Raw genomic sequence first — 26,746 nt, 5'->3', positions numbered from 1 at the left:
GATTTGGGCTTCAAACCCACCCCCACCCCCACCCCTTTACAACAACTTTGTATCTGTACGGCCTCCAATACTGAATAAAGTCTCTCTCTCTGTCTCTCTAAAGGAACGATATACCTTTCATCTGCAGCTGACAAAGAATCATGTTCCATTACATATGTCTTTTAACGGTCTTATAAGCGAAAAGTTGACATAACGTCATAACTAGTTTCTCAACTGGTCACGTGACTGTTTCATGTTTTTCACATCGGTGTATAGTCTCATTGGGCACCCAAAATATCCACCTGACAACTACTTGCATGATGTCCACCATTCTTTAAAAATGTAATTTAGTTAGCCAACAAATGAGCAGTCACCGTAATGGCGGCTAATCCTTTGCATGAAGGACGTAATTTTTACACAGGCACTTTACGACAGAATGTGGGTATATTCAATGTACGTTAGTAAATCTACATTCATAAAAACTACTTTTTGACAAATCTGCTGTGCAAGATAAAAGTAATTAATCAATAAGCGCGCTATCGGTTAATAATCCTTTGATCGATGTTTGCTTTTTTTAACTCAGGTGATAATTCTTCTTGTTGCACTTCCAAGCGCATATTACATAACATGTCATACATGTGACACATTAGACCTTAATTTATCATGTTGAGTATTTACTCAAGACACGATAAATGCTAAATGGGAACCTTTGTCGGGTAATCTGAGTGGCCTTACTACTAATTATACCTGTTTTAAATTCAATAATTGACTATCAAGTGAATGGCAAATAAACAGGTGCAGGTTTATACTACCAAACACGGGTTACAGCAAGGGAGTAGTAATCGCTGTAACACTTATTTACCCAAGTACATTTTCAGATTTTTTTAAAGCAATGGCAAAGAAAGGTTATTTAGTTTATGGATTCTGAGAAATCAAATGTCTGTTTTTAATCTCATAGGTAATATACATCATTTTTTTACATGACGTGATTAAATATCGAGGTTAAAAACACAGAAATGGGTTCAAATTGGATCAGTCATTATACCATCCACGCATTAGAAAATCCGAAAAAAAGCCTACACTGCTGGGATACTGCAATCAGACAAGAACTATCGGGGATATTTTCAAATAACGGCATCTGATGGGTATCCAATCCACCCTTCCTAATGTATCCCAGTCCCCGTGTCCGCCACGGTCGCTGGAGCAGAGACTGACCAGCTTGCAGCTTGGATATCTTCCCATAAGACAGACCTCCCAAAAGACAGACCGCTTAAAACAACATATTTTATGGTTGGCTGCACAAGGCTTAAATAAGCTGTACCCATGATAATAATGGTATGTGCCCAGATAAAAAAGACAACATTAGGTATTAACTATTGTTTAATCAATTCTTGTAATGAATTGTGATTTTTAAATTAAGACATCAACATATATGTACATCAACATATATTTACCAGATCACATTTACTTGTGAATATTATCAAAAACAATAACTTAAATGTTATATACGTACCTATCAAACATTTGAGACCAAACACTATATTATTTTACATCACATAATTGTCAGTGCACAGATAACACTTATAAGAAAGTCCTCAGAAATCAATTTCTTCCCCAATATTTCTGTAAATATCCTACTATTGAAAACATTGTTTATCTAATGAAATGTGATTATTCACCACTTAACTCTAAAGTTGCCAAAATTATCAAAACTGGACTTTGTTCAATGTTTTAATATGTATCAATATGCTGTATGTTCTCTGCGTCACTATATGTGATTTTTTAGAATAAAATTTCGGCTCTATTCTGTTCTGTTCAGTAAAAGGATTAGTAATATGTTTTGAGAAGGGCACAGGAGATAGGAGTGTGTTGTCACTATACTCTGTAGTGGCCCTAGGTCAGCTCGTTAATTAAATAGGGGTGGATGGACAGCATGGCTCAGCTAATTAGTGTACTCAATGAGTCTGTCTTATGGGTGGTCTGTCTTTTGGGAAGTCTGTCTTTTGGGAGTGAACGGATTATGAGCGTGAAATCGCTCTGGATGAGTGTCCCTTTAAACTGAGCGTCGTGTGCCGTAATCGGAGATTTCGAAATAAACATGGCTGAACTTCTATGAATTTCCTGTCTATAAAATGTTGATGTCTATGGTTGAAAAACTTTATGCCACTATATATATTTAACATTTATGTGATTGTGTTTGAAAGATCTTGTGGCAGTAACGCTGCACCTAGAAATCAGACCAGTCTATTACTCCTTCATTTTATGTCCCTCTACACAGCCCATATGAGCCGACTGGTGTGGTATTACCTAGACTAACGGCACAGATATAATGTTAATACTGTTGATACACGCGGAAATAGATGAAGCCATTTTACCGAGAAGGTGCACCAGGAGCCGAATATACAATATGTCACTTCAAGGTGTAAATGCGCCTATAGTGAAATACTATATTCTAGCAGAGAAGTACTATTTATCATTACTATTTACTGTTAGGGAAGTACTACACGCCTATAGTGAAATACTATATTCTAGCAGAGAAGTACTATTTATCATTACTATTTACTGTTAGGGAAGTACTACACGCCTATAGTGAACACTATATTCTAGCAGAGAAGTACTATTTATCATTACTATTTACTGTTAGGGAAGTACTACACGCCTATAGTGAAATACTATATTCTAGCAGAGAAGTACTATTTATCATTACTATTTACTGTTAGGGAAGTACTACACGCCTATAGTGAAATACTATATTCTAGCAGAGAAGTACTATTTATCATTACTATTTACTGTTGGGGAAGTACTACACGCCTTTAGTGAAATACTATATTCTAGCAGAGAAGCACTATTTATCATTACTATTTACTGTTAGGGAAGTACTACACGCCTATAGTGAAATACACTATATTCTAGCAGAGAAGTACTATTTATCATTACTATTTACTGTTAGGGTAGTACTACACGCCTATAGTTAAATACTATATTCTAGCAGAGAAGTACTATTTATCATTACTATTTACTGTTAGGGAATTACTACACGCCTATAGTGAAATACTATATTCTAGCAGAGAAGTACTATTTATCATTACTATTTACTGTTAGGGAAGTACTACACGCCTATAGTGAAATACTTTATTCTAGCAGAGAAGTACTATTTATCATTACTATTTACTGTTAGGGAAGTACTACACGCCTATAGTGAAATACTATATTCTAGCAGAGAAGTACTATTTATCATTACCATTTCACTGTTAGGGAAGTACTACACGCCTATAGTGAAATACTATATTCTAGCAGAGAAGTACCATTTATCATTACTATTTACTGTTAGGAAGTACTACACGCCTATAGTGAAATACTATATTCTAGCAGAGAAGTACTATTTATCATTACTATTTACTGTTAGGAAGTACTACACGCCTATAGTGAAATACTATATTCTAGCAGAGAAGTACTATTTATCATTACTATTTACTGTTAGGGAAGTACTACACGCCTTTAGTGAAATACTATATTCTAGCAGAGAAGTACTATTTATCATTACTATTTACTGTTAGGGAAGTACTACACGCCTATAGTGAAATACTATATTCTAGCAGAGAAGTACTATTTATCATTACTATTTACTGTTAGGGAAGTACTACACGCCTATAGTTAAATACTATATTCTAGCAGAGAAGTACTTTTATCATTACTATTTACTGTTAGGGAAGTACTACACGCCTATAGTGAAATACTATATTCTAGCAGAGAAGTACTATTTATCATTACTATTTACTGTTAGGGAAGTACTACACGCCTATAGTGAAATACTTTATTCTAGCAGAGAAGTACTATTTATCATTACTATTTACTGTTAGGGAAGTACTACACGCCTATAGTGAAATACTATATTCTAGCAGAGAAGTACTATTTATCATTACTATTTACTGTTAGGGAAGTACTACACGCCTATAGTGAAATACTATATTCTAGCAGAGAAGTACTCATTTATCATTACTATTTACTGTTAGGGAAGTACTACACGCCTATAGTGAAATACTATATTCTAGCAGAGAAGTACTATTTATCATTACTATTTACTGTTAGGGAAGTACTACACGCCTATAGTGAAATACTATATTCTAGCAGAGAAGTACTATTTATCATTACTATTTACTGTTAGGGAAGTACTACACGCCTATAGTGAAATACTATATTCTAGCAGAGAAGTACTATTTATCATTACTATTTACTGTTAGGCAAGTACTACACGTCTTTTGGGAAGTACTAGTACTCTGTAACATAAGGAAAGCACAATATGCCTTTCGGCAAGTACCCTGTAACATTAGGGAAGCACTACACGCCTTTAGGGAAGAATTCTGTAACGTTAGGGAAGTACTACACGCCTTTATGGAAGAACTCTGTAGCATTAGGGAAGTACTACACGCCTTTAGGGAAGAACTCTGTAACATTAGGGAAGTACTACACGCCTTGAGGGAAGAGCTCTGTAACATTAGTGAAGTACTACACGCCTTTGGACTCTGTAACATTAGGGAAGTACTACACGCCTTTAGGGAAGAACTCTGTAACATTAGGGAAGTACTACACGCCTTTAGGGAAGAACTCTGTAACATTAGGGAAGTACTACACGCCTTTAGGGAAGAACTCTGTAACATTAGGGAAGTACTACACGCCTTTAGGGAAGAACTCTGTAACATTAGGGAAGTACTACACGCCTTTATGGAAGAACTCTGTAACATTAGGGAAGTACTACACGCCTTTAGGGAAGAACTCTGTAACATTAGGGAAGTACTACACGCCTTTTGGGAAGAACTCTGTAACATTAGGGAAGTACTACACGCCTTGAGGGAAGTACCCTGTAACATTAGGAAAGTACTACACGCCTTTAGGTAAGTACTCTGTAACATTAGGGAAGTACTACACGCCTTTAGGTAAGTACTCTGTAACATTAGGGAAGTACTACACGCCTTTAGGGAAGAACTCTGTAACATTAGGAAAGTACTATATGCCTTTAGGGAAGTACCCTCTAACATTATGGAAGTACTATATGCCTTTAGGGAAATACTCTGTAACATTACGAAAGTACTATATGCCTTTAGGGAAATACTCTGTAACATTATAGAAGTACTATATGCCTTTAGGGAAATGGACTGTGACAGTATGAAAGTACTATATGCCTTTAGGGAAATACTCTGTAACATTAAGGAAGTACTGTATGCCTTCAGGGAAGTACTCTGTAAGATTAGGAAGTACTATACACCATAAGGGGAATACCATACGCCATTAGAGAAGCACCACACGTCATAATGGAAATGCTATTCAGAAACAGGGAAGTATGTAAGCCAAGACGTTACAGCACTTAGAACCACAAAATACAGGGAACTACCACTCACCATTTGAAAAGTACCGTACACCTTTAGGGAAATACTGTATGCCAGTAAGGAAGTAGTACAAGCAATTCCATAGTCCATTACAGAGGTACCATAGTCCATTACAGAAGTACCACAGTCCATTACAGAAGTACCATAGTTCATTACAGAGGTACCACAGTCTATTACAGAAGTACCATAGTCCATTACAGAAGTACCATAGTTCATTACAGATACAGAAAGTACCACAGTCCATTACAGAAGTACCACTGTCCATTACAGAAGTACCATAGTTCATTACAGAAGTACCACAGTCCATTACAGAAGTACCATAGTTCATTACAGAAGTACCACAGTCCATTACAGAAGTACCATAGTCCATTACCAGTCCATTTACAGAAGTACCATCCATTACAGAAGTATCATTACAGAAGTATCATAGAAGTACATCCATTACAGAAGTACCATAGTTCATTACAGAAGTACCAGTCCATTACAGAAGTACCATAGTTCCATTACAGAAGTACCACAGTCCATTACAGAAGTACCACAGAAGTATCACAGTCCATTACAGAAGTACCACAGTCCATTACAGAAGTACCACTGTCCACAGTCCATTACAGAAGTATCACAGTCCATTACAGAAGTACCACAGTCCATTACAGAAGTACCTCCATTACAGAAGTACCACAGTCCATTACAGAAGTACCACTGTCCATTACAGAAGTACCATAGTTCATTACAGAAGTATCACAGTCCATTACAGAAGTATCACAGTCCATTACAGAAGTACCATAGTCCATTACAGAAGTACCACAGTCCATTACAGAAGTATCACAGTCCATTACAGAAGTATCACAGTCCATTACAGAAGTACCACAGTCCATTACAGAAGTACCTGATTCCACTACAGAAGTACCACTGTCCATTACAGAAGTACCATAGTTCATTACAGAAGTATCACAGTCCATTACAGAAGTATCACAGTCCATTACAGAAGTATCACAGTCCATTACAGAAGTACCTGATTCCACTACAGAAGTACCACTGTCCATTACAGAAGTACCATAGTTCATTACAGAAGTATCACAGTCCATTACAGAAGTATCACAGTCCATTACAGAAGTACCATAGTCCATTACAGAAGTACCACAGTCCATTACAGAAGTACCATAGTTCATTACAGAAGTACCATAGTTCATTACAGAAGTATCACAGTCCATTACAGAAGTACCATAGTTCATTACAGAAGTACCATAGTCCATTACAGAAGTACCATAGTCCATTACAGAAGTATCACAGTCCATTACAGAAGTATCACAGTCCATTACAGAAGTACCACAGTCCATTACAGAAGTACCATAGTTCATTACAGAAGTACCATAGTTCAATACAGAAGTACCATAGTTCATTACAGACGTACCATTCTTTATTCCATAAGCACCATACTCCATCACAGAAGTACTATAATCCATCACGGAAGGATCATATTCCAACGGAGAAATACCGCCAAACCGTCAGGGCAGTGCCATATACCTGTAGGTAAGTGACATATCCCATGTGGGAAGTACTATACACCTTTAGATAAGTACTATACACCTTTACGTAAGTACTATACGCCATCAAGTAAGTAATTCATGTCATTGGGAAAGTACTTGACTCCAACAGAGAAGTATTGTACACCATGAGAGAAGTAGTATACGCCATTGGGGCAGTACTATGCAGAGAAGTACGTCATACCAAGTGGAGGTACATTGCGTAGTAGGGGCGGTGGGGTAGCCTAGTGGTTAAAGCGTTCGCTCGTCACACCGAAGACCCGGGTTCGATTCCCCACATGGGTATAATGGGTGAAGCCCATTTATGGTGTCTCCCGCCGTGATACTGCTGGAATATTGCTAAAAGCGGCGCAAAACTAAACTCACTCACTTACATTGCGTAGTTACAGAAATACTTATGTAGAACGTGTACATTGCTGTCAACGAGCATCTGACTGAGAACATGTCGAGCCAATCATATCTATCTACGTGACAGCTGCGTGGTTATTAAGGTCCGGCACTTGAATCAGGGGCTGCATTTCTGGGAATGGACGGATATACGACATGCTGTCCGTGAGCTGCATCCGGTGATTGGTGTAAATATTCCACATACAACCTCGCGGCATGACTGCAATGTTGTCCCATGCACTAAAAATGCTAGATATCTGCATTTAATTTAATTCCACTTCGTGACAAAAATAGGCGAATCGGACATCTATATTTCACACGTTACATCAGCACTGGATCACAAGACCACAGGATATATCATTTTGACAGGTCACTCTACTTTCGCACATGTTTGACATGAAAAGAGCAATCTCTACAGGAAGACACCACTGGTGATATCGATATATACGAAGCTCATTTCTGACTACCCAGCTAACAATTTCACGTTGTCACAACGTTGTCACAACGCTATGCTTTCGTTGTTACAACGTTATTCTGCGGACTCCCATTTACGTTGTCACAACGTTGTCGCAACGCCATGCTTTCGTTACTACGTTATTCTGTGGACTCCCATTTACGTTGTCACAACGTTGTGATACATCATTTTTACTACGCCTCAAGGATACGTTATTTGATACTAACGTATTTCACGTTGTCTTGACGTTCTATTTGACGTTGATAGTTTAATAGTTTTCCCAGTAGTGAACAGTACACGAGAAACAAAGATGAAACTCACAATGTTTATTCGTCAATTTGCATGGAAAGTTTTACCGAGAACTCCCTGACACCACGTTATATGAGACGTTGTTATGACGTTGTCAGGAGCCCAAAGCATAACGTTTCATCAACGTAAATTTGCAATGCGTGTTACGTTGTGACATAACGTTATAAAATAACGTTATACTAACGTTGTGGCAATGACGTTACCTATCTTCATCATTCCCAACGTTGCGAAAACGTTGTGCGTTAGTTGGGTAGTGGGATGTGCAAAGTGATCAAATTTTGGTTGAACTGACTGAGTTTAATGTTTTACGCCGCTTTTAGCAATAATAGCAATATCACGGCGGGGACACCAGAAAAGGCTTCACACTAGTGTGCCCATGTGGAATCGAACCTGGTCTTCGGTGATCGAATTTTACCACTAGGTCGAAAACTTTTGGTGTGAATTTTCAATGTTAACTCTCTCTCGGTCAATATCGATATATACCGAAGCTCATTCAGGACGACTGGGATATGGAAAATGATCAAATTTTGGTCGAAAACAACTGTGAATGTAACTCGACTCGGTCAATATCGACGAAGCTCATTCAGGACGACTGGGATATGGAAAAATCACTGGTATGTGTACGTAATCGAAGGATTTCAGAGACTGTTGGGTAATCGTATTTCAGAGTCTCCGTGAGCGCTATAGTGAGGCAGCGGGACACACAGTGCAGTTGCACTGCTGTGTGTCACTGTGATATGAGACGACATGCATGTTAAAATATGGGTAATAGGATATCTAACATATCATCCATGTAGACTGTACCGCTTATTTAAACATATATACCTCAACCTGGATCTGTTGACGTAAATATTCTTGTTCAGTATATATATGAACAGAAAATGATACGAATTTAGCGGAATATGTCTCTAATATTGAATAAAAAGACAAACAAAAGATTTTTTTAGAACATTACTTGAGTCGAATATTTATCAAGCTTTACATCTTTAGTTTCATCTTAAAAAGGACCCGGGCCATTATATTCGCATCATCATCAAGCGACATAAAGCAGTTATCGAATGAACGCTCATTAAACAGTGCTATGCAAATGCTTTCATTTTTCAAACGAACGCTTTTAAACTTAAATTCCGGAATAGACGTGACATGCATTTATTTTACATCGAAAGAGCGTTATGAGAAAAATATTCAAATTCCTGAATTCAAGCATCCACAGAATAATATATAAGTACTAATAATGTACAAGTATTACTCTCGAATATACGGGGAAATGTGTCAAATTGCATTCTGATATTTTGACACTAAAAATAAACAAATTGGGTGAAGAAAGATACTTATAAAGTTTGGATAACAGAAGGTGTGATTTGATCATTGATATGTTGCATATCTAAATTGTTTGGGATTTCACTCATATAGCTATCATATGTAACTACAGCGTGAAAACTGAGACTTGGGAGAACGTGTTAGTTTCATTTACATGTCATATATCTTAAAATTCTATTATATTCTGTAAAGTGTTTAACACCAAATGACTCTATACGTCTATGGCCATATATTCTCACACATTATAATATTTATTTCATACAATACTACTTATGTTACTTTAGAACTATATATTAGAACATTATCAATATATCACACGGGTTCTATACGAATGTGTAGATTAAGTGTTAAAACGAACAACGACCCATGAAACCGGTAACGACATGACCGCGTTATAAAACGCTAGCCGCGAAATACAGCGAACGAAGTAAGAGGCCGTTTTACTTACCTATATATACCGCGTGCTCCTAACCTCATGCTCTAAGCTAAACTGTCAAGTCAGCAAGTCTCGAAGTAACGAACCCGTACACCGCTCACCTGTTCAACAGATAAGGCGGAATATCCCACCCAATCCCAACAAAATGAGACAAACTACAGCGCCGACCAGCCCTCCTCCTAAACCATTACTCCATCTTCTAGCATAAAGGTCACTACTCCAATAATGTCAATACCGTTAGGGCGATGACCGGCGCGCGCGGTGACGTCATAGGTTGCGCGAGGCGGCTGGCGGTCAGTGTACGGCTGGTGACCCCTAAACTCCATCGCGTTTACTGGGCCGTCGGTAGCGCCATTTCACAGGCTCACCATAACAGCTGCCAGGAGTTCTTAGCGCAGCCTGACGGGTTGTCTTGCGTGTGTGGCGTTATTGCGAGGTGGTCTCCGACCCTCGTTATAAGGCACATGCTTCCAGCATTCAATGGTACATCAATTATGGATTATTTTACGGCGTCGACAAAAGAGGTATGCAGGTGTCTGTAAGTAGGTCAGCGCGTGCAGGGATTTTGGAAGTGGGATGTACAACGAGTACAACTCCAGGGAAATCGTCGTCTCCACTGCCGGCATGGGAACGCTCTGCCGCCTCGTCTGTACCTATCGCTGAATATCTCAACGTGGCATCAACCCAACGGCGGATGAGAGCAGAGCGTCGTACGTCACACTGACCCATTTCTTACTACTTACTTTAAACACGAGAGTATATAAATGCTGTCACGTGATTGTGTTGATTAATGCCAAGTTAGTTAATAGCTCTTGTTGTTTTTTGAAGAAAGGTTGTTACACCAGTTGTCTGGTGTGCTGAACACGAGGCATACACATAATGGAGTCACGCTGCTCAACTGGGAAAAAAACGTTTTTAAGTGACACGTCCCGGAGAGCCCCGATATTTGTAATTAAATAAACAAAAATGTTCATGTATAACTCAGACGCTATATAAACAACGGTGTTCGCGTGTAACGCAAACACTATATAAACAACAATGTTCATGTGCAACTAAAAAAATACTAAATAAACAACAGTGTTCATGTGTCACTCAAAAAATACTAAATAAACAACAATGAACATGTGTAACTCAAACACTATGTGAACAAAAATGTTCATGTGTAACTCAAACACTATATGAACAACAGTGTTCATATGCATGTGTAACACAAACACTATATGAACAACAATGTTCATGTGTAACTCAAACACTATATGAACAACATTGTTCATGTGTAACTCAAACACTATATGAACAACGGTGATCATGTGCAACTCAAACACATATAAACAAAAGTGTCCATGTGCAACTCAAACACTATATGAACAACATTATTCACGTGTAACTCAAATACTAAATAAACAACAATGTTCATGTGTCACTCAAACACTATATGAACAACATTGTTCATGTGTCACTCAAACACTATATGAACAACAGTGTTCATATGTCACTCAAACACTAAATACACAACGGTGTTCATGTGTCACTCAAACACTATATAAACAATATCGTTTATGTGTAACTCAAACACTAAATAAACAACGGTGTTCATGTGTCACCCAAACACTATATAAACAACAGTGTTCATGTGCAACTCAAACACTATATGAACAACATTATTCATGTGTAACTCAAATACTAAATAAACAACAATGTTCATGTGCAACTCAAACACTATATGAACAACATTGTTCATGTGTCACTCAAACACTATATGAACAACAGTGTTCATGTGTAACTCAAATACTAAATAAACAACAGTGTTCATGTGTCACTCAAACACTAAATAAACAACGGTGTTCATGTGTCACTCAAATACTAAATAAACAACAATGTTCATGTGTCACTCAAACACTATACGAACAACATTATTCATGTGTAACTCAAATACTAAATAAACAACATTGTTCACTATATAATACTAAACTATCAGGTAATGAATTCCAAATTTTAATTGTGTCAGGTAGGAACGACTTTTCATATATTTTAGTCTTACAATTTATTGTTTGTAACTTAGCTTTATTACGGAGATTATTTTGACTGTTTCCAGGGACAAATTTAGGGACAAGGACACAGAGGTAGTTAGGTGCGAGATCGTTATTCATCTTGTAAACCTTTATTAGTTTAATGTCACGCCTTCTTTCTTTTAATGGTTTAGACTTTGTTTCGATATAGAACCTATGATGACTAGTGCCACGAACTGCGCCGCATTTTGTACGAAGTGCATCTATATGTAACCGTTCAAGAATAAGGGACTGATTATTTGTACAATTATCCCAGATATGACAACAATAGTCAAATATCGGCATCACAAACGATTTGTACATGGTTTCTAGCGTTTTTTCTGGACAGGCGATATTTAAAACTTCGGAGACAGTTTATCATGGGGCTAACTTTCTGAACAATATCTTCAATATGACTTTTCCATCCACACTCAATCTGTTAAGTTATACCTAGCTGTTTATGACTTTCCACTTCTCGTATCAGGGTTTGGTTCATGTTCAAAGTCGGAATGGTATCATTTTTATGTTTACGAGAAAATTGATTGTTTCGGTTTTATCAGGGTTGAAGCAGGGAGACTAAGTTGTAGAGTATCCCTGGTTGAAGGTAACTTGCCACTTGTCTGCCCAGCTAGATATACGGTTTAAATCATCGTTCAGACAGGATGCGGCAGTATCGTGATCATCTACTATTACGTAAAGTGAGGTGTCGTCAGCAAATAAACGTATATGGCTTTTTATACCATCTATTGAATCATTTATGCATACAATAAAAAGTAAGGGTCCCAATACGGAACATTGTGGGACGCCAGCAAGTACAGGTTTATAATCGGAACTGTATCCATTAATGACGACTTTTTGTGATCTGTTTTGTAAATAACTTTCAAACCAATTCAAAAGTGATCCACCAATGCCATAGTTTTTAAGTTTAGAAATGATGCCCTTGTGCCATGCCTTATCAAATGCCTTACTAAAGTCACAAAAAAACAGCTCTGACCTCTTTACCTTCATCAACTCCTTTCGCTATAAAATCATACAAATAAGTTAATTGATTATCGACAGAGTCGCCTGGCATAAAACCCGATTGTAAATTGGTTAAAATAGCATTGTCCCTAAAGTGATTAAATGCATGTTTAAAAACACATTTTTCTAAAACTTTAGACAGACAGCTCGTAAGTGCGACCGGTCTGTAATTGGAACGTTCATTTACACTATTTTTTTATGGAGATGCATGACTGACGCTTCCTTCCAGACGGCTGGAAACGTGAATTTCTGAAGAGACAAGTTAAATAATGTTGTTGATAGAGGAGCTAAACTTTTCGCCATGACTTTCAGAAATATATTTCCTATTCCATCTGGTCCTGTAGCTTTTGATGGATCGAGAGAGAGGAGAATAACTTGAACTTCATCACGTGTAAGATTGACAACATTTAGTGAGTCTGTAGTAAGTTCAAAATGACATTGGGGAGGTCGTAAATCTGGATTTTCTATTGTAGACTGACTTACAAAGAAATCATTTAAAACATTTGCAATGTCTTTGGGGTCGTCGTAGATAATGGCATTTGATGTCTTCTTCCTTCAGTGGCAAGAAGTGATATACATTTGAAAGTACATATGAAGAAGTGACTGTTAATTTTAACATAATAATGTGTGTATATATATTGAATGTTCAATGTTTATACTTAAAGCGTTAACACTATTAGCTCTGACAATGGATTAATTCTGAACTCCCCGTGGAGTATAGAAACCAGATTTTGTGTGGAATTGGGTATATTTGAATAGCTGCTATACTCATAGCAAGTTACAATTGCCAACAATATCATAAAACACAATCAGATTCAAATTCATACCTTAATATTCGCGATGGCAAGTCTTAAATGATTACTTTGTTGACCAGGCAGCAATAGCTGACCCCAAAATGATGCTCCAAATATGGCCTTAAACAATAATAGTAATTATGTGAGTGATTTATATCTCACAAAGCAGGATGCTGAAGATGTGTTATCATCATTAAAAGTTACCAAAGCGACGGTACCAGATGGTATTGGAAACCGTTTCTTACGTTTGATATCATCTTCCGTGTTGCTAACAATAACTAAAAATTTTAACAAGTCACTTCAAACATCACTTTCCCCAGATATATGGAAAGAATCATGTGTCATATCAATCCACAAGAAAGGTAATATTAACGACTGATCTAACTATAGACTAGTTGCCTTAACATCTTGTTTATCCAATGTCTTTGAAAAAATGTATATCAGGTTTGTTGACTTGGTTGACACATGTCATCGTATCCCAATTGCGCAGACCGATTTTCATGCTGTTGATCACTGGATTGTCTGGTCCAGACTCGATTATTTACAGACCGCAGCCATATAGCTGGAATATTGCTGAGTGCGGCGTAAAACTAGACTCACTCACTCACCTTCTCAAAACATATCACTAATCCTTTTACTGACCCATCGCTACCAGGTTGTAGGAACAAAAATCAGTATTGATAATGTACTTATTAAAAAAGTCATAACAATATTATCATCAATAGCACTACATAAATTTCTATTTTTTGTTTTATAACTGTTGTTGAGTTAGTGTTTGCAAATAACTGGAGAACAGGATGTATTACTGACGATGAAAGTGAAGCAGTATTTACAAAACTGAGTGTACAAGGTATATCATCATCATCTTTTTATCTCATCATCATCCAACACATCAAAGTATATAACTGGAGAACAGGATGTTTTGTAATAGTTATTTTTCCCATGACTTTTTTTGGATGACTTTTTTCCCATGACTTTTTTCCGATCATCCTTCTAGATGGCTACCTGTATGCCAAAAGCAAGGAGAAAGGAGGAAATGATGATGTTCAAGTGACTTTCTAATAAGTGTTATCTGTGCACTGACAAACGTGATGTAAACTAATATGGTGCTTGGTGTCATATGTTTGATAGGTATATGTATATAATTCATTGTTTTTGATAATATTCACAAGTAAATGTGATCTGGCAAATATATGTTGATGTACATATATGTTGATGCAATTTGTCTTAATTTAAAAATTATAATTCATTACTTGAATTGATAAAACTATAATTAATACTTAATGTTGTCTTTTTTATCTGGGCACATACCATTATTATCAAGGGTACAGCTAACTTAAGCCTTATGCAACCAACCATAAAATATGTTGTTTTAAGCGGTCTGTCTTGTGGGAGGTCTGTCTTATGGGAAGATACCCAAATCAGAATTAAGACCGACAATAGCCGGAGTGCCCCAAGGATCAGTCCTTGGGCCTCTTTTATTCTAATATACATAAATGACATAGTTGATGGAATCGAAAGCAATATACGTCTTTTCGCAGACGACACACCACTCTATGTAATAGACGATCTCTATACGAGTGCGTTTACTCTTGACTCAGATTTAGACAGAATATGTAAATGGGCGGAATCCTGGCAAGTAAAATTTAATCCAAATAAAACTGAAACTATCCAATTTTCACGCAAAACTCAACCTTCTATGAAACCTCCCCTCTCGATGAATGGTACCTCTATAAATGAATTGCACTAAAGTATTACTTTTCAGGCAAACCTCCTTTGGTATTCCCAAATTAATGAAATGATAAGGAAAATTAGTTCCATGATCAATTGCTTTCGTAGTTTTAAATACAGACTGTCACGAAAAACTCTCGAAACAATGTATAAATCGTTACATTTTACCTAAATTTGATTATTGCTGCCATTTCTGAGACAATAGTAAAAAACGAACAGCCTTTGTCACCCGAACAACTTCACTTAGATGCCTTACGCACAATATGCGGTGCAGTCAGAGGTACGAGCCATGCGAAACTATATAATGAGCCGATCCAGACCTCCTTAGCGAAACGATGAGAAAAATTCCAAATTAACATTTTTTCATGAAATGGTAAGCCATATGGTTCCCGACTATCTTTGTGATCTTGTTCCGGGGAATATGTCTGACAACAGTAATTACAATCTCAGGATTAATGAAATTTATAAGACTATAAGATACAAATCTACTAATTATGCCAATTCGTTTTTGCCCGATACGATGAAATTGATGAATAACCTACCCACAAATGCGACAATTGCTTCCTCTGTTGGACAGTTTAAAAACCTAATCACACCACAAATTGATGCCAATACAATGTTGATTTTGGTAGTCGTTTCCGTCAAATAATACACTGTTACCTTAGACTGAAATGGAGTGACTTAAACAGTGATAAATATAATCGTTCTATTTCTGACAATGCTTCTTGTTCCTGCTCACATGATTATAAGGATGTATTCCACTATTTCGTCATGTGTCCTAGATATAACAAAGTTCGATATGGTTTAAAAATATTTATTTCCAGAAGTGGAACCGGACTGGTAAACAAGCGGGATGCTGCTTATCTGAATACCGCTCCGGGATATAAATATAACAATCGTGAGGAGAAAAACATGCTATTAACAAACAAGCAATAGCTTTCTGCTTATAACATTAGAACTATTAGTGTCAAAAAATATTAGTTAGTGCAATTTCGTTTTAACTACTTACAACACAAATCTACCTGACAATACAATGAAATAATGGATAGATTCTAATATTTCAAGATTATCTTTAGTAGATCCAGTAAAGTGGCCGTATAGTAATGAATTAATCCTTTAGCATAAAAGTACATTTCATTTCTTATGTCAATGTAATTAACGCACGAAAAGAAATAGTGAATTGGATCTTCGTAGCAATAGCCACAAGAAAAAGAGGGATTTGAAGATATAACTCTTTCATATCTATATGTGTGCGTTTAGACCGCTGCAACCGAGCCTGAGGCATGAATGGATAATCTGACAAAATCTTGATCCAGAATTTAAATTTAAGTAGTTTTGACTAATAGTATTATTATTTGACACATAAACTTTGTTCTTAAAACTACCCTAGGTAGTCGATTCTCTGTGATCGGTAGCCATAGAATTCCAGAATTTTACTATATCTGGGAGAAATGATTTGGCATAATTTACAAACGATAGTTTCAAGCTTCAAACGGTATCGGAAACTGTAGTTTGTAGTATCAGATACCTTACGAGGGAGGAGATTACTCAAACATTTTGGAGTTGAGTGGTTATTCATTTTACAAGCAAAATTTTACTTTTTGGATGTATCTTCGGGTGCATAGTGTTTGGAAATGTGTCTCATCATAAATTCTGTTATGATACATACCGCGAACAGCACGGCAAATAGTTCTAAGTGCGTCATGGTAACGTTTTTCAAGTGTTAATGATGGCTGTTTGGTACAATTGTCCCATATTTGACAAGAATAATCGAAAATAGGCAAAATAAATTGTTTGTACATTGTTTGTAAGGTTTTACGTGAGAGACGATATTTAAAACCTCTAAAACAGTTTAAATGGGTGCAATCTTTTTTAGCGATACAATTAACAAGATCAGTCCATTAACTGAATCATATTTCTATGTGAAAGGTTCTCCCTGCGGGATGTGCTAAATGGTAATAACTCAGTATCATATCAGACGAATATGGATATTCTACAGTCAGTGCAGCAATTTATCATTACATCAAAACGTTTTGATTCATAAAAGTCTTGTAATTTCTATTATTTTCTTATTTGTATCGACTGGCCACGAATCAAAGCTAAGTTAATTTGCTAATATCCAAGATTGCTATCTTTCAGAGATAACTTGTTCTTATTTTCATAGCTTGTTATACTTATTATGGAATTTATGGAATTTAAGACAGCGTTATCTACCATACATGTACCACCACAATGTAAATATTCACAAATTTAGACAGCTAATGAATTCAAAGTGTAGTGATGTATTAAATAATTTATGTCGATATGTTTGTCAAAGCTTAATCTTAAGAGAACAAAATGTTTGAAATCTGTGACATAAATAAAACATCCTTGTATACTGTACATTGTATGTAATTAATGCTCGATGTAAACGTACTATGTGTATATGGGCCAATGCCCTTCATACAAATAAACAACTTGACTACACCATTATGCGAACCGATACATATATTATGGAACGTCATTATGTAAGCCATTTAGGCTTATTTGTCAATCCTTTTCGTTTCCAAATAAAATATGTTTAAACCACAAACGTACATAGATGCAGTAACGCATGTTTGAATACCATGTATCGGAATCCAAACTGTATATGCTACATTTTGCACAATACAGTTTATTCCACAAACCCTATTCAATTATGGTTCGTTTAAATTCCAATAACACTCATTTTCTTTCATTGCAACAATACCACCTTGACAATAGATTATTCTTTATTCAAATCGTCAGTCTTTTCTCCTTCATAACCATCAAGCTCCCGGGTGTTCATATAATAAGATTCCGGAAGCCGCGTCCGTGGAATCTTTCCAGTCCCAACTGAAAACTTTCCTTTTTAAACAAGCTTATGAACTTTAATCCTTTCTTCAGATCACTCTATCTTTTAGCGCCTAGAGAAATTGCCTTGCAGTTTGATTTGTGCGCTATACAAGAACACTTATTATTATTATTATATCATCAGGAGAATGTACAACTAGTACTACATGTACTATGCCATGTTACAAGGCCTTCTAAATGTTCATCAACCGCCTCCGTGATGTAGTGGTTAGAGCGTCCGCCCGGACAGCGGAAGGTCGCGGGTTTGATCCCCGGCCGCGTCATACCAAAAGACGTTAAAATATGGTACTTGTTGGTCCCTGCCTGGCGCTCGGCATTAATGGGTACAACAAGGACTGGTCGGCTCGGAGTCAGTATAATGTGTCTGAGTGGGGTATTCATGCTTCACAGCGGCATGGTATCTCAGTGGGCTAGCACTATAAAACCAGCTTCAGTCTGGGCTAGTACAAACAGCCGCACATACACATACACACGCATGCACGTCGTCATATGAGCGAAATATTCTCAAGCACGACGTTAAACCCAATTTCACCTCACCTCACCTCAAACATATCTTGTGGACGCCTCTAGATAGTCACACCACTGTTTAACATAAGATGATTACAGCAACACCATATGTATTAACCCCGTCATCAATCTGTAAAGCATTTCATGAATAGCAACACCAGTACAAATCCAAACCAACCACCACAATCATACGTTGAATCAGGACACTGGCATAACAGCTAACTCAAGCTGCTTATATCTAAACATGTGTTGAACACGCTGCTTTAATTCTTTCACAACCAACATCACTATTCATCAAATGATCAGGGTTTATTTGTTGGCCCAGGCCGCTTAAATCTACGCAACTGGGTCACGATGACATGCATCAACCAAGTGACTACGTCTGATAACCAGATCCCATTAGCGGCTTTTTACATGCAAAGGTTGAAGATCAGTTCTAAATCGGATCTTCTCGAATGTAATTAAAACATACTACCTACAACTCATGTGCAGTGCATTGTTGGGTATTTCAATACATAATGCATGTACGCTGAACTCTTCAATGGCGTACAAGTTTTGTTGGAACTTACGCAACACTGACTCACATTATGTAATGAGGAAGTACTTTCCTTTCTGTGTCAGTATTTTTCCACACTGAGTATATTTATAATATACGTGTCATTGTCACCTATATCTACCTACATACTATTATGAAAGATAAATTTTATTAAGGATATGACCTAACATATGGCATGCCCTCAAACTTCACGATCCATTTAAATGAGTTGAGGTGAAGCGGTATTGCAAATCGTCAGCGCGTGCGTGCATGTGTGTGTGCGTGCATACGTGTCTTTGTGTGCGCTTGTGGCTGCACATACTGGTCGGAACGAATGTCAGATTAATAGGGCTAGCCCTCTAAGATACCGTGCCGAAGTTTAAGGTTACACACCACCAAATGTTTTCCCATAGACTTCTATAGTAACCTTATATTTTTTTTTTAAATATCCAGGCTATCAACAGCCATTCCATGTACACATGGGTACACTCTGGCCTTTAAACTACCTTAAAACAAAATATCAGGCCAACTTGTCCGGCTCGTTTTGCGAGCACAGGAAGCGGAACACATCAACCCCAGTTCCGCACCAAATGTCACCTACTGGAAAATATCTGTACACACAATAAGTATAAGTGATGGTGATAAAAATGACAGCAATTAATACTTAAAATTGTGGTCAGTTTTAATTACTGGTTGGATGTGCTTTTAAAAAACAAACATCTTACACTATTTCATCCAATCACAGCTGTCACATGTCTCTGTCTCTCTTCACTTGTTTGACCGCCTCCGTGATGTAGTGGTTAGAGCGTCCGCCCGGAGAGCGGAAGGTCGCGGGTTCGATCCCCGACCGCGTCATACCAAATGACGTTAAAATATGGTACTTGTTGGTCCCTGCCTGGCGCTCGGCATTAATGGGTACAACAAGGACTGGTCGGCTCGGAGTCAGTATAATGTGTCTGAGTGGGGTATTCATGCTTCACTGAGGCATGGTATCTCAGTGGGCTAGCACTATAAAACCAGCTTCAGTCTGGGCTAGTACAAGCAGTCGCACATACACACGCATGCACGTCGTCATATGAGCGCAATATTCTCAAGCACGAGGTTAAACCCAATTTCACCTCACATCTTCACTTGTTTACATACGGTTCTCGCGCAGGGAGCATGTGATACTGATTTAGTGTAGTGGAACCTTAAAATCACTGTCCCCTCAGACAGAGATATAACTCTCATCGACAAATCCTTGTTGTATCCCCATAATGTTCAGTGTCTGCAGGATAAACATCATCTGTTCGAACAACTGGCTATAGGGAAGTTGTCTCACATTAGCACAGCAGACACACTAAACGTCTAAGTTGAGTCACTCCGCACTCAGCAATATTCCAGCTATATGGCGGCGGTCTGTAAATAATCGAGTCTGGACCAGATAGTCCGGGGATAGTAGAGTTGTGGGATAGTCCTGGACCAGTCTGGACCAGACAATCCAGTGATCAACGGCATGAGCATTGATCTACATGATTGGGATACGATGACATGTGTCAACCAAGTCAGCAAGCCTGACCGCATGATCCCGTTAATGGCCTCCGTGTTGACCCATTCTAACCCGGATCTTTAAGGGTTCTAAGCATATGAACTAACATTTGTAATTATTACTGAATGTAGATTCTGATTGCAAATTTTCGGATACTTAGTAACCAGCGCCCTTATTCTCGAAACGTTCGTAGCCCTAAGAATTCGTAACTTTGATCGTAGCCAATGTGTTAAGAATGGGCTTAAGAAGTTCGTAGGGCTACGAACGTTTCGAGAATAGCTAGCCAGGGCCCCGTTCCTCAAAGCGATCGTAGCGCTAAGATGATCGTAACTCCCATACTTTAACATGGACTTACGACTATCGTAGCGCTACGATCGCTTTGAGGAACGGGGCCTTGGTCAGCTACAGCGACATGTAACTATTGTTTCCCTTCGCAGTCTTGGATAAACCCTATATACACCCACATTCACACCCCTGACCCGTGAAGACCCGTGTTAGAACTGATCTTCAGTAACCCATGCTTGGCGTAAGAGGCGACTAACGGGATCGGGTGGTCAGACTCGCTGACTTCGTTGACACATGTCATCGTATCCCAGTTGTGTAGATCGATGTTCATGTTGTTGATCACTGCTGTTGTCTGGTCCAGACTCGACTATTTACAGACCGCCGCCATATAGCTTGAATCTTGCTGAGTGCGGCGTAAAACTAAACTCACTCACTCATTCATTCACCCACCTACACATTGATAAATTAATACCGTCAACTCAATGCTACTTTCTTTCACACACAGATCGATTTCACTCAGCGTTTTCTTGGTCTCTTATTTTTGTTGCATGGAGTTTTACAATGTGAATGGACCTCGCTCTGAAAACAAAGACCCAAGGTCCAACTTAATCACTCTTAGTTCAGGGAGTCTCCCTACCAGCCGCTACTCAAACAGAACATTCTAATTTTACCACATGCTGGTCATTATACTCTAATTTCATCATCGTATGTAAGAAACCTAACCATTAGGGCAATAGATTTTTGTCTGTACGATGTTGGTTTAATTAATCGATAGGTTTTCATCCACTCATTTCATGTGTCAATAAAATAAACACAGTATAGGTGATTAAAGTGCTCTTTTAAGTTGGCTATATTGTGGCTGTAAACAAACCTCGCCGATTGTTTTTTAATCGAGCAGCAGAAGAGTACATAACGCTGTGATGATGGTGAATGTGATAATTGATTTTATCTTATCTCACACATAGATGTCGTTTTCTGATTGGCTGAGCGCTCTTCTATTATTTTCAACCTCCCCGCCTACAAGCGAGTAACATTTTCTATGTTATCCGCTGGGAATACCGAACTGTGGGAATTCATTTGGTACTTCGTGTTAGTAATAACTGATTCAAGTATGATGTACGGAAATTACCGATGTAATGCGAATGCAAATCGATGGCAGGGAGATATCTCTAAATTTGTTTTTTCTTGTCTGCCGTTGTTGGTATTGGCTAATTGACTAAATCTAGTAGTCCTTATTATCCGATACCCGTGCTTAAAACAGTTCAGAATTAACATTGAGGTGTTCGGGTCGGATAAATACGTTGTTCACTGGTCCCTCGGGGCCCATGGGTTGATGTACCCCTCGTGACCAATGAACAACTTATAGCATTAGAAGGGCCGCCATGACACTGTTGCATTCATCGGCGTTCTGAACAAACGCCTAACGCCCATGTAGTGCACTTGATTGAAATATGCATATAGGCTAGGGCTGTACATTTCATGACAAGGCACACTGTAATATATCCAATCAAAATCAACCAGATATGAAACAGAAAAATACGTTTTTATTGTTGTTGCTATGGTAGTTTTCTATGTTCAGAAGAGAGTGTCATGTGCGGGTAGGTCAGCGTGCAGGATGTGCTTAAGGAACATGTAAGAGTAGATAAATATGCAGGGATGAACTGAGGAAGATAAGTGGGTAGCTGTTTGTAGAATGCTGTGGTTTTAGAAAGATGTTTGGGAATACACACACACACACACACACACACACACACACACACGTTGTTTTTTACTTTTAAGAAGATAAGTGGGTAGATACATATGGTGGAATGTACTTTTAGAAAGATGTTTGGGTAGATTAATACATAATTATGTGTTTTAGGGAGGTGTGAGGGTAAACAAATGTATAGGGGTGTAATTTGAGGAAGATGAGATGGTAGATATATATGTAAGGTGTACTTTGAGGAAGATTTGAGGGTAGATATATTTGTATGGGTGTACTTTGAGAAAGATGTGAGGGTAGATATACGTGTAGGAGTGTACCTTTGAGGAAGATTTGAGGGTAGATATGTGTGTAAGGTGTACTTTGAGGAAGATTTGAGGATAGATATATTGTGTAAGGTGTACTTTGAGGAAGATTTCAGGGTAGATATATTGTGTAAGGTGTACTTTCAGGAGGATTTGAGAGTAGATATATGTGTATGGGTGTACTTTGAGGAAGATGTGAGGGTAGATATATGTGTAGGGGTGTACTTTGAGGAAGATGAGAGGGTAGATATATGTGTAAGGTGTACTTTGAGGAAGATGAGATGGTAGATATATGTATAGGGGTGTACTTTGAGGAAGATGTGAGGGTAGATATATGTGTAGGGGTGTACTTTGAGGAAGATGAGAGGGTAGATATATGTGTAAGGTGTACTTTGAGGAAGATGAGATGGTAAACATATGTGTAAGGTGTACTTTGAGGAAGATGAGATGGTAAACATATGTGTAAGGTGTACTTTGAGGAAGATGAGATGGTAAACATATGTATAGGGGTGTACTTTGAGGAAGATGAGATGGTAAACATATGTGTAAGGTGTACTTTGAGGAAGATGAGATGGTAAACATATGTATAGGGGTGTACTTTGAGGAAGATGAGATGGTAAACATATGTGTAAGGTGTACTTTGAGGAAGATGAGATGGTAAACATATGTGTAGGGGTGTACTTTGAGGAAGATGAGATGGTAAACATATGTGTTAGGTGTACTTTGAGGAAGATGTGAGGGTAGATACATGTGTAAGGTGTACTTTGAGGAAGATGATATGGTAAACATATGTGTAAGGGTGTACTTTGCGGAAGATGTGAGGGTAGATACATGTGTAAGGTGTACTTTGAGGAAGATGAGATGGTAAACATATGTGTAAGGGTGTACTTTGAGGAAGATGTGAGGGCAGATATATGTGTAAGGTGTACTTTGAGGAAGATGAGATGGTAAACATATGTGTAAGGGTGTACTTTGAGGAAGATGAGATGGTAAACATATGTGTAAGGGTGTTCTTTGAGGAAGATGAGATGGTAAACATATGTATAGGGGTGTACTTTGAGGAAGATGTGAGGGTAGATACATGTGTAAGGTGTACTTTGAGGAAGATGAGATGGTAAACATATGTGTAAGGGTGTACTTTGAGGAAGATATGAGGGTAGATACATGTGTAAGGTGTACTTTGAGGAAGATGAGATGGTAAACATATGTGTAAGGGTGTACTTTGAGGAAGATGTGAGGGCAGATATATGTGTAAGGTGTACTTTGAGGAAGATGAGATGGTAAACATATGTGTAAGGGTGTACTTTGAGGAAGATGAGATGGTAAACATATATACTGTGTAAGGGGTGTACTGAGGAGGGAGAAGGAAGATGAGATAAAACTTATATGTGTAGGGGTGTACTTTGAGGAAGATGAGATGGTAAACATATGTGTAGGGGTGTACTTTGAGGAAGATGAGATGGTAAACATATGTGTAAGGGTGTACTTTGAGGAAGATGAGATGGTAAACATATGTGTAGGGGTGTACTTTGAGGAAGATGAGATGGTAAACATATGTGTAAAGTGTACTTTGAGGAAGATGTGAGATGGTAAACATATGTGTGTAGGGGTGTACTTTGAGGAAGATGAGAGAGTAGATATATGTGTAGCTAGGTGTACTTTGAGGAAGATGTGAGGGTAGATATATGTGTAGGTAGGTGTACTTTGAGGAAGATGATATGGTAAACATATGTGTGTGGTGTACTTTGAGGAAGATGTGAGGAGTAGATATATGTGTAAGGCGTACTTTGAGGAAGATGAGAGTGTAAATATATGTGTAGGGTGTACTTTGAGGAGGAAGATGTGAGGGAGTAGATATATGTGTAAGGTGTACTTTGAGGGAAGATGAGATGGTAAATATATGTGTAAGGGTGTACTTTGAGGAAGATGAGATGGTAAGATATATGTGTAAGGGTGTACTTTGAGGGAAGATGAGATGGTAGATATATGTGTAGGGGTGTACTTTGAGGGAAGATGTGAGGGTAGATATATGTGTAAGGTGTACTTTGAGGGAAGATGAGATGGTAAACATATGTGTAAGGGTGTACTTTGAGGAAGATGTGAGGGTAGATATATGTGTAAGGTGTACTTTGAGGGAAGATGAGATGGTAAACATATATGTGTAGGGGTGTACTTTGAGGAAGATGTGAGGGTAGATATATGTGTAAGGTGTACTTTGAGGAAGATGAGAGTGTAAATATATGTGTAGGTGTACTTGTGTACTTTGAGGGAAGATGAGAGGAGAAGATGTAGGTATATATGTGTAGGGGTGTACTTTGAGGGAAGATGTATGAGATGGTAAATATATGTGTAGGGGTGTACTTTGAGGAAGAAGATGTGAGTAGATATATGTGTAGGGGTGTACTTTGAGGAAGATGAGATGAGTAGATATATGTGTAGGGGTGTACTTTGAGGGAAGATGATGAGATGGGAACATATGTGTAGGGGTGTACTTTGAGGAAGATGAGATGGTAGATATATGTGTAGGGGTGTACTTTGAGGGAAGATGAGATGGTAAATATATGTGTAGGGTGTACTTTGAGGAAAGATGTGAGGGTAGATATATATGTGTAGGGTGTACTTTGAGGGAAGATGATATGTAGGTAGAATATGTGTAGAGGTGTACTTTGAGGAAGATGATGAGGAGTAGATATGAGAGTAGATATATGTGTAGGGTGTACTTTGAGGAAGATGAGATAGATATAAACATATATGTGTAGGGAGGGTGTACTTTGAGGAAGATGTGAGGGTAGATATATGTGTAAGGTGTACTTTGAGGAAAGATGAGATGGTAGATATATGTGTAGGGGTGTACTTTGAGGGAAGATGAGAGATGTAGATATATGTGTAAGGTGTACTTTGAGGGAAGATGTGAGGAGTAGATATATGTGTAGGGGTGTACTTTGAGGAAGATGTGAGGGTAGATATATGTGTGTAGGTGTGTACTTTGAGGAAGATGTGAGGGTAGATATATGTGTAAGGTGTACTTTGAGGAAGATATGAGGGTAGATATATATGTAAGGTGTACTTTGAGGAAGATGAGAGGAGGTAGAATATATGTGTAAAGGGTGTGTACTTTGAGGGAAGATGTGAGGGTAGATATATATGTGTAAGGTGTACTTTAGGGAAGATGTGAGAGTAGATATATGTGTAAGGGTGTACTTTGAGGAAGATGAGATGTGTAGATATATGTGTGAGGGGTGTACTTTGAGGAAGATGTGAGAGTAGATATATGTGTAGGGGTGTACTTTGAGGAAGAAGATGATGATGAGTAGATATATGTGTAGGGTGTACTTTGAGGAAGATGAGGGTAGAGAGATATATGTGTAGGGTGTACTTTGAGGAAAGATGTGAGTGTAGATATATGTGTAGGGTGTACTTTGAGGAAGATGTGAGGGTAGATATATGTGTGTAAGGTGTACTTTGAGGGAGATGTGAGAGTAGATATATGTGTAAAGGTGTACTTTGAGGAAGATGTGAGTGTAGATATATGTGTAAGGTGTACTTTGAGGGAAGATGAGAGGGTAGAGTAGAATATATGTGTAGGGGTGTACTTTGAGGGAAGATG

At 38.0% G+C, this 26,746-nt stretch overlaps 2 protein-coding genes across 3 annotated transcripts in view; one reads left to right on the top strand and one right to left on the bottom strand.

Annotated features, from left to right (window-relative positions):
• The window catches only part of LOC124272998, a 94,518-nt gene that overhangs the window by 50,758 nt on the left and 17,014 nt on the right, over window positions 1-26,746 (bottom strand). The window lies entirely within an intron of this gene.
• LOC124272961 (extensin-3-like) overlaps window positions 1-26,746 on the top strand; it is a 41,090-nt gene that overhangs the window by 2,038 nt on the left and 12,306 nt on the right. Inside the window, exon 2 of the mRNA XM_046708203.1 lies at window positions 5,832-6,893. Coding sequence (XP_046564159.1) covers window positions 5,832-6,893 — 1,062 coding nt within the window. The remainder of the gene's footprint in view (window positions 1-5,831; window positions 6,894-26,746) is intronic.

The sequence above is a fragment of the Haliotis rubra genome, unplaced genomic scaffold (genome assembly GCF_003918875.1).
Source record: "Haliotis rubra isolate DU_JTF1 unplaced genomic scaffold, ASM391887v1 Scf175, whole genome shotgun sequence".
In the NCBI taxonomy this organism is placed as follows: domain Eukaryota; kingdom Metazoa; phylum Mollusca; class Gastropoda; order Lepetellida; family Haliotidae; genus Haliotis; species Haliotis rubra.
This window is presented reverse-complemented; position numbering and strand designations above follow the sequence as displayed.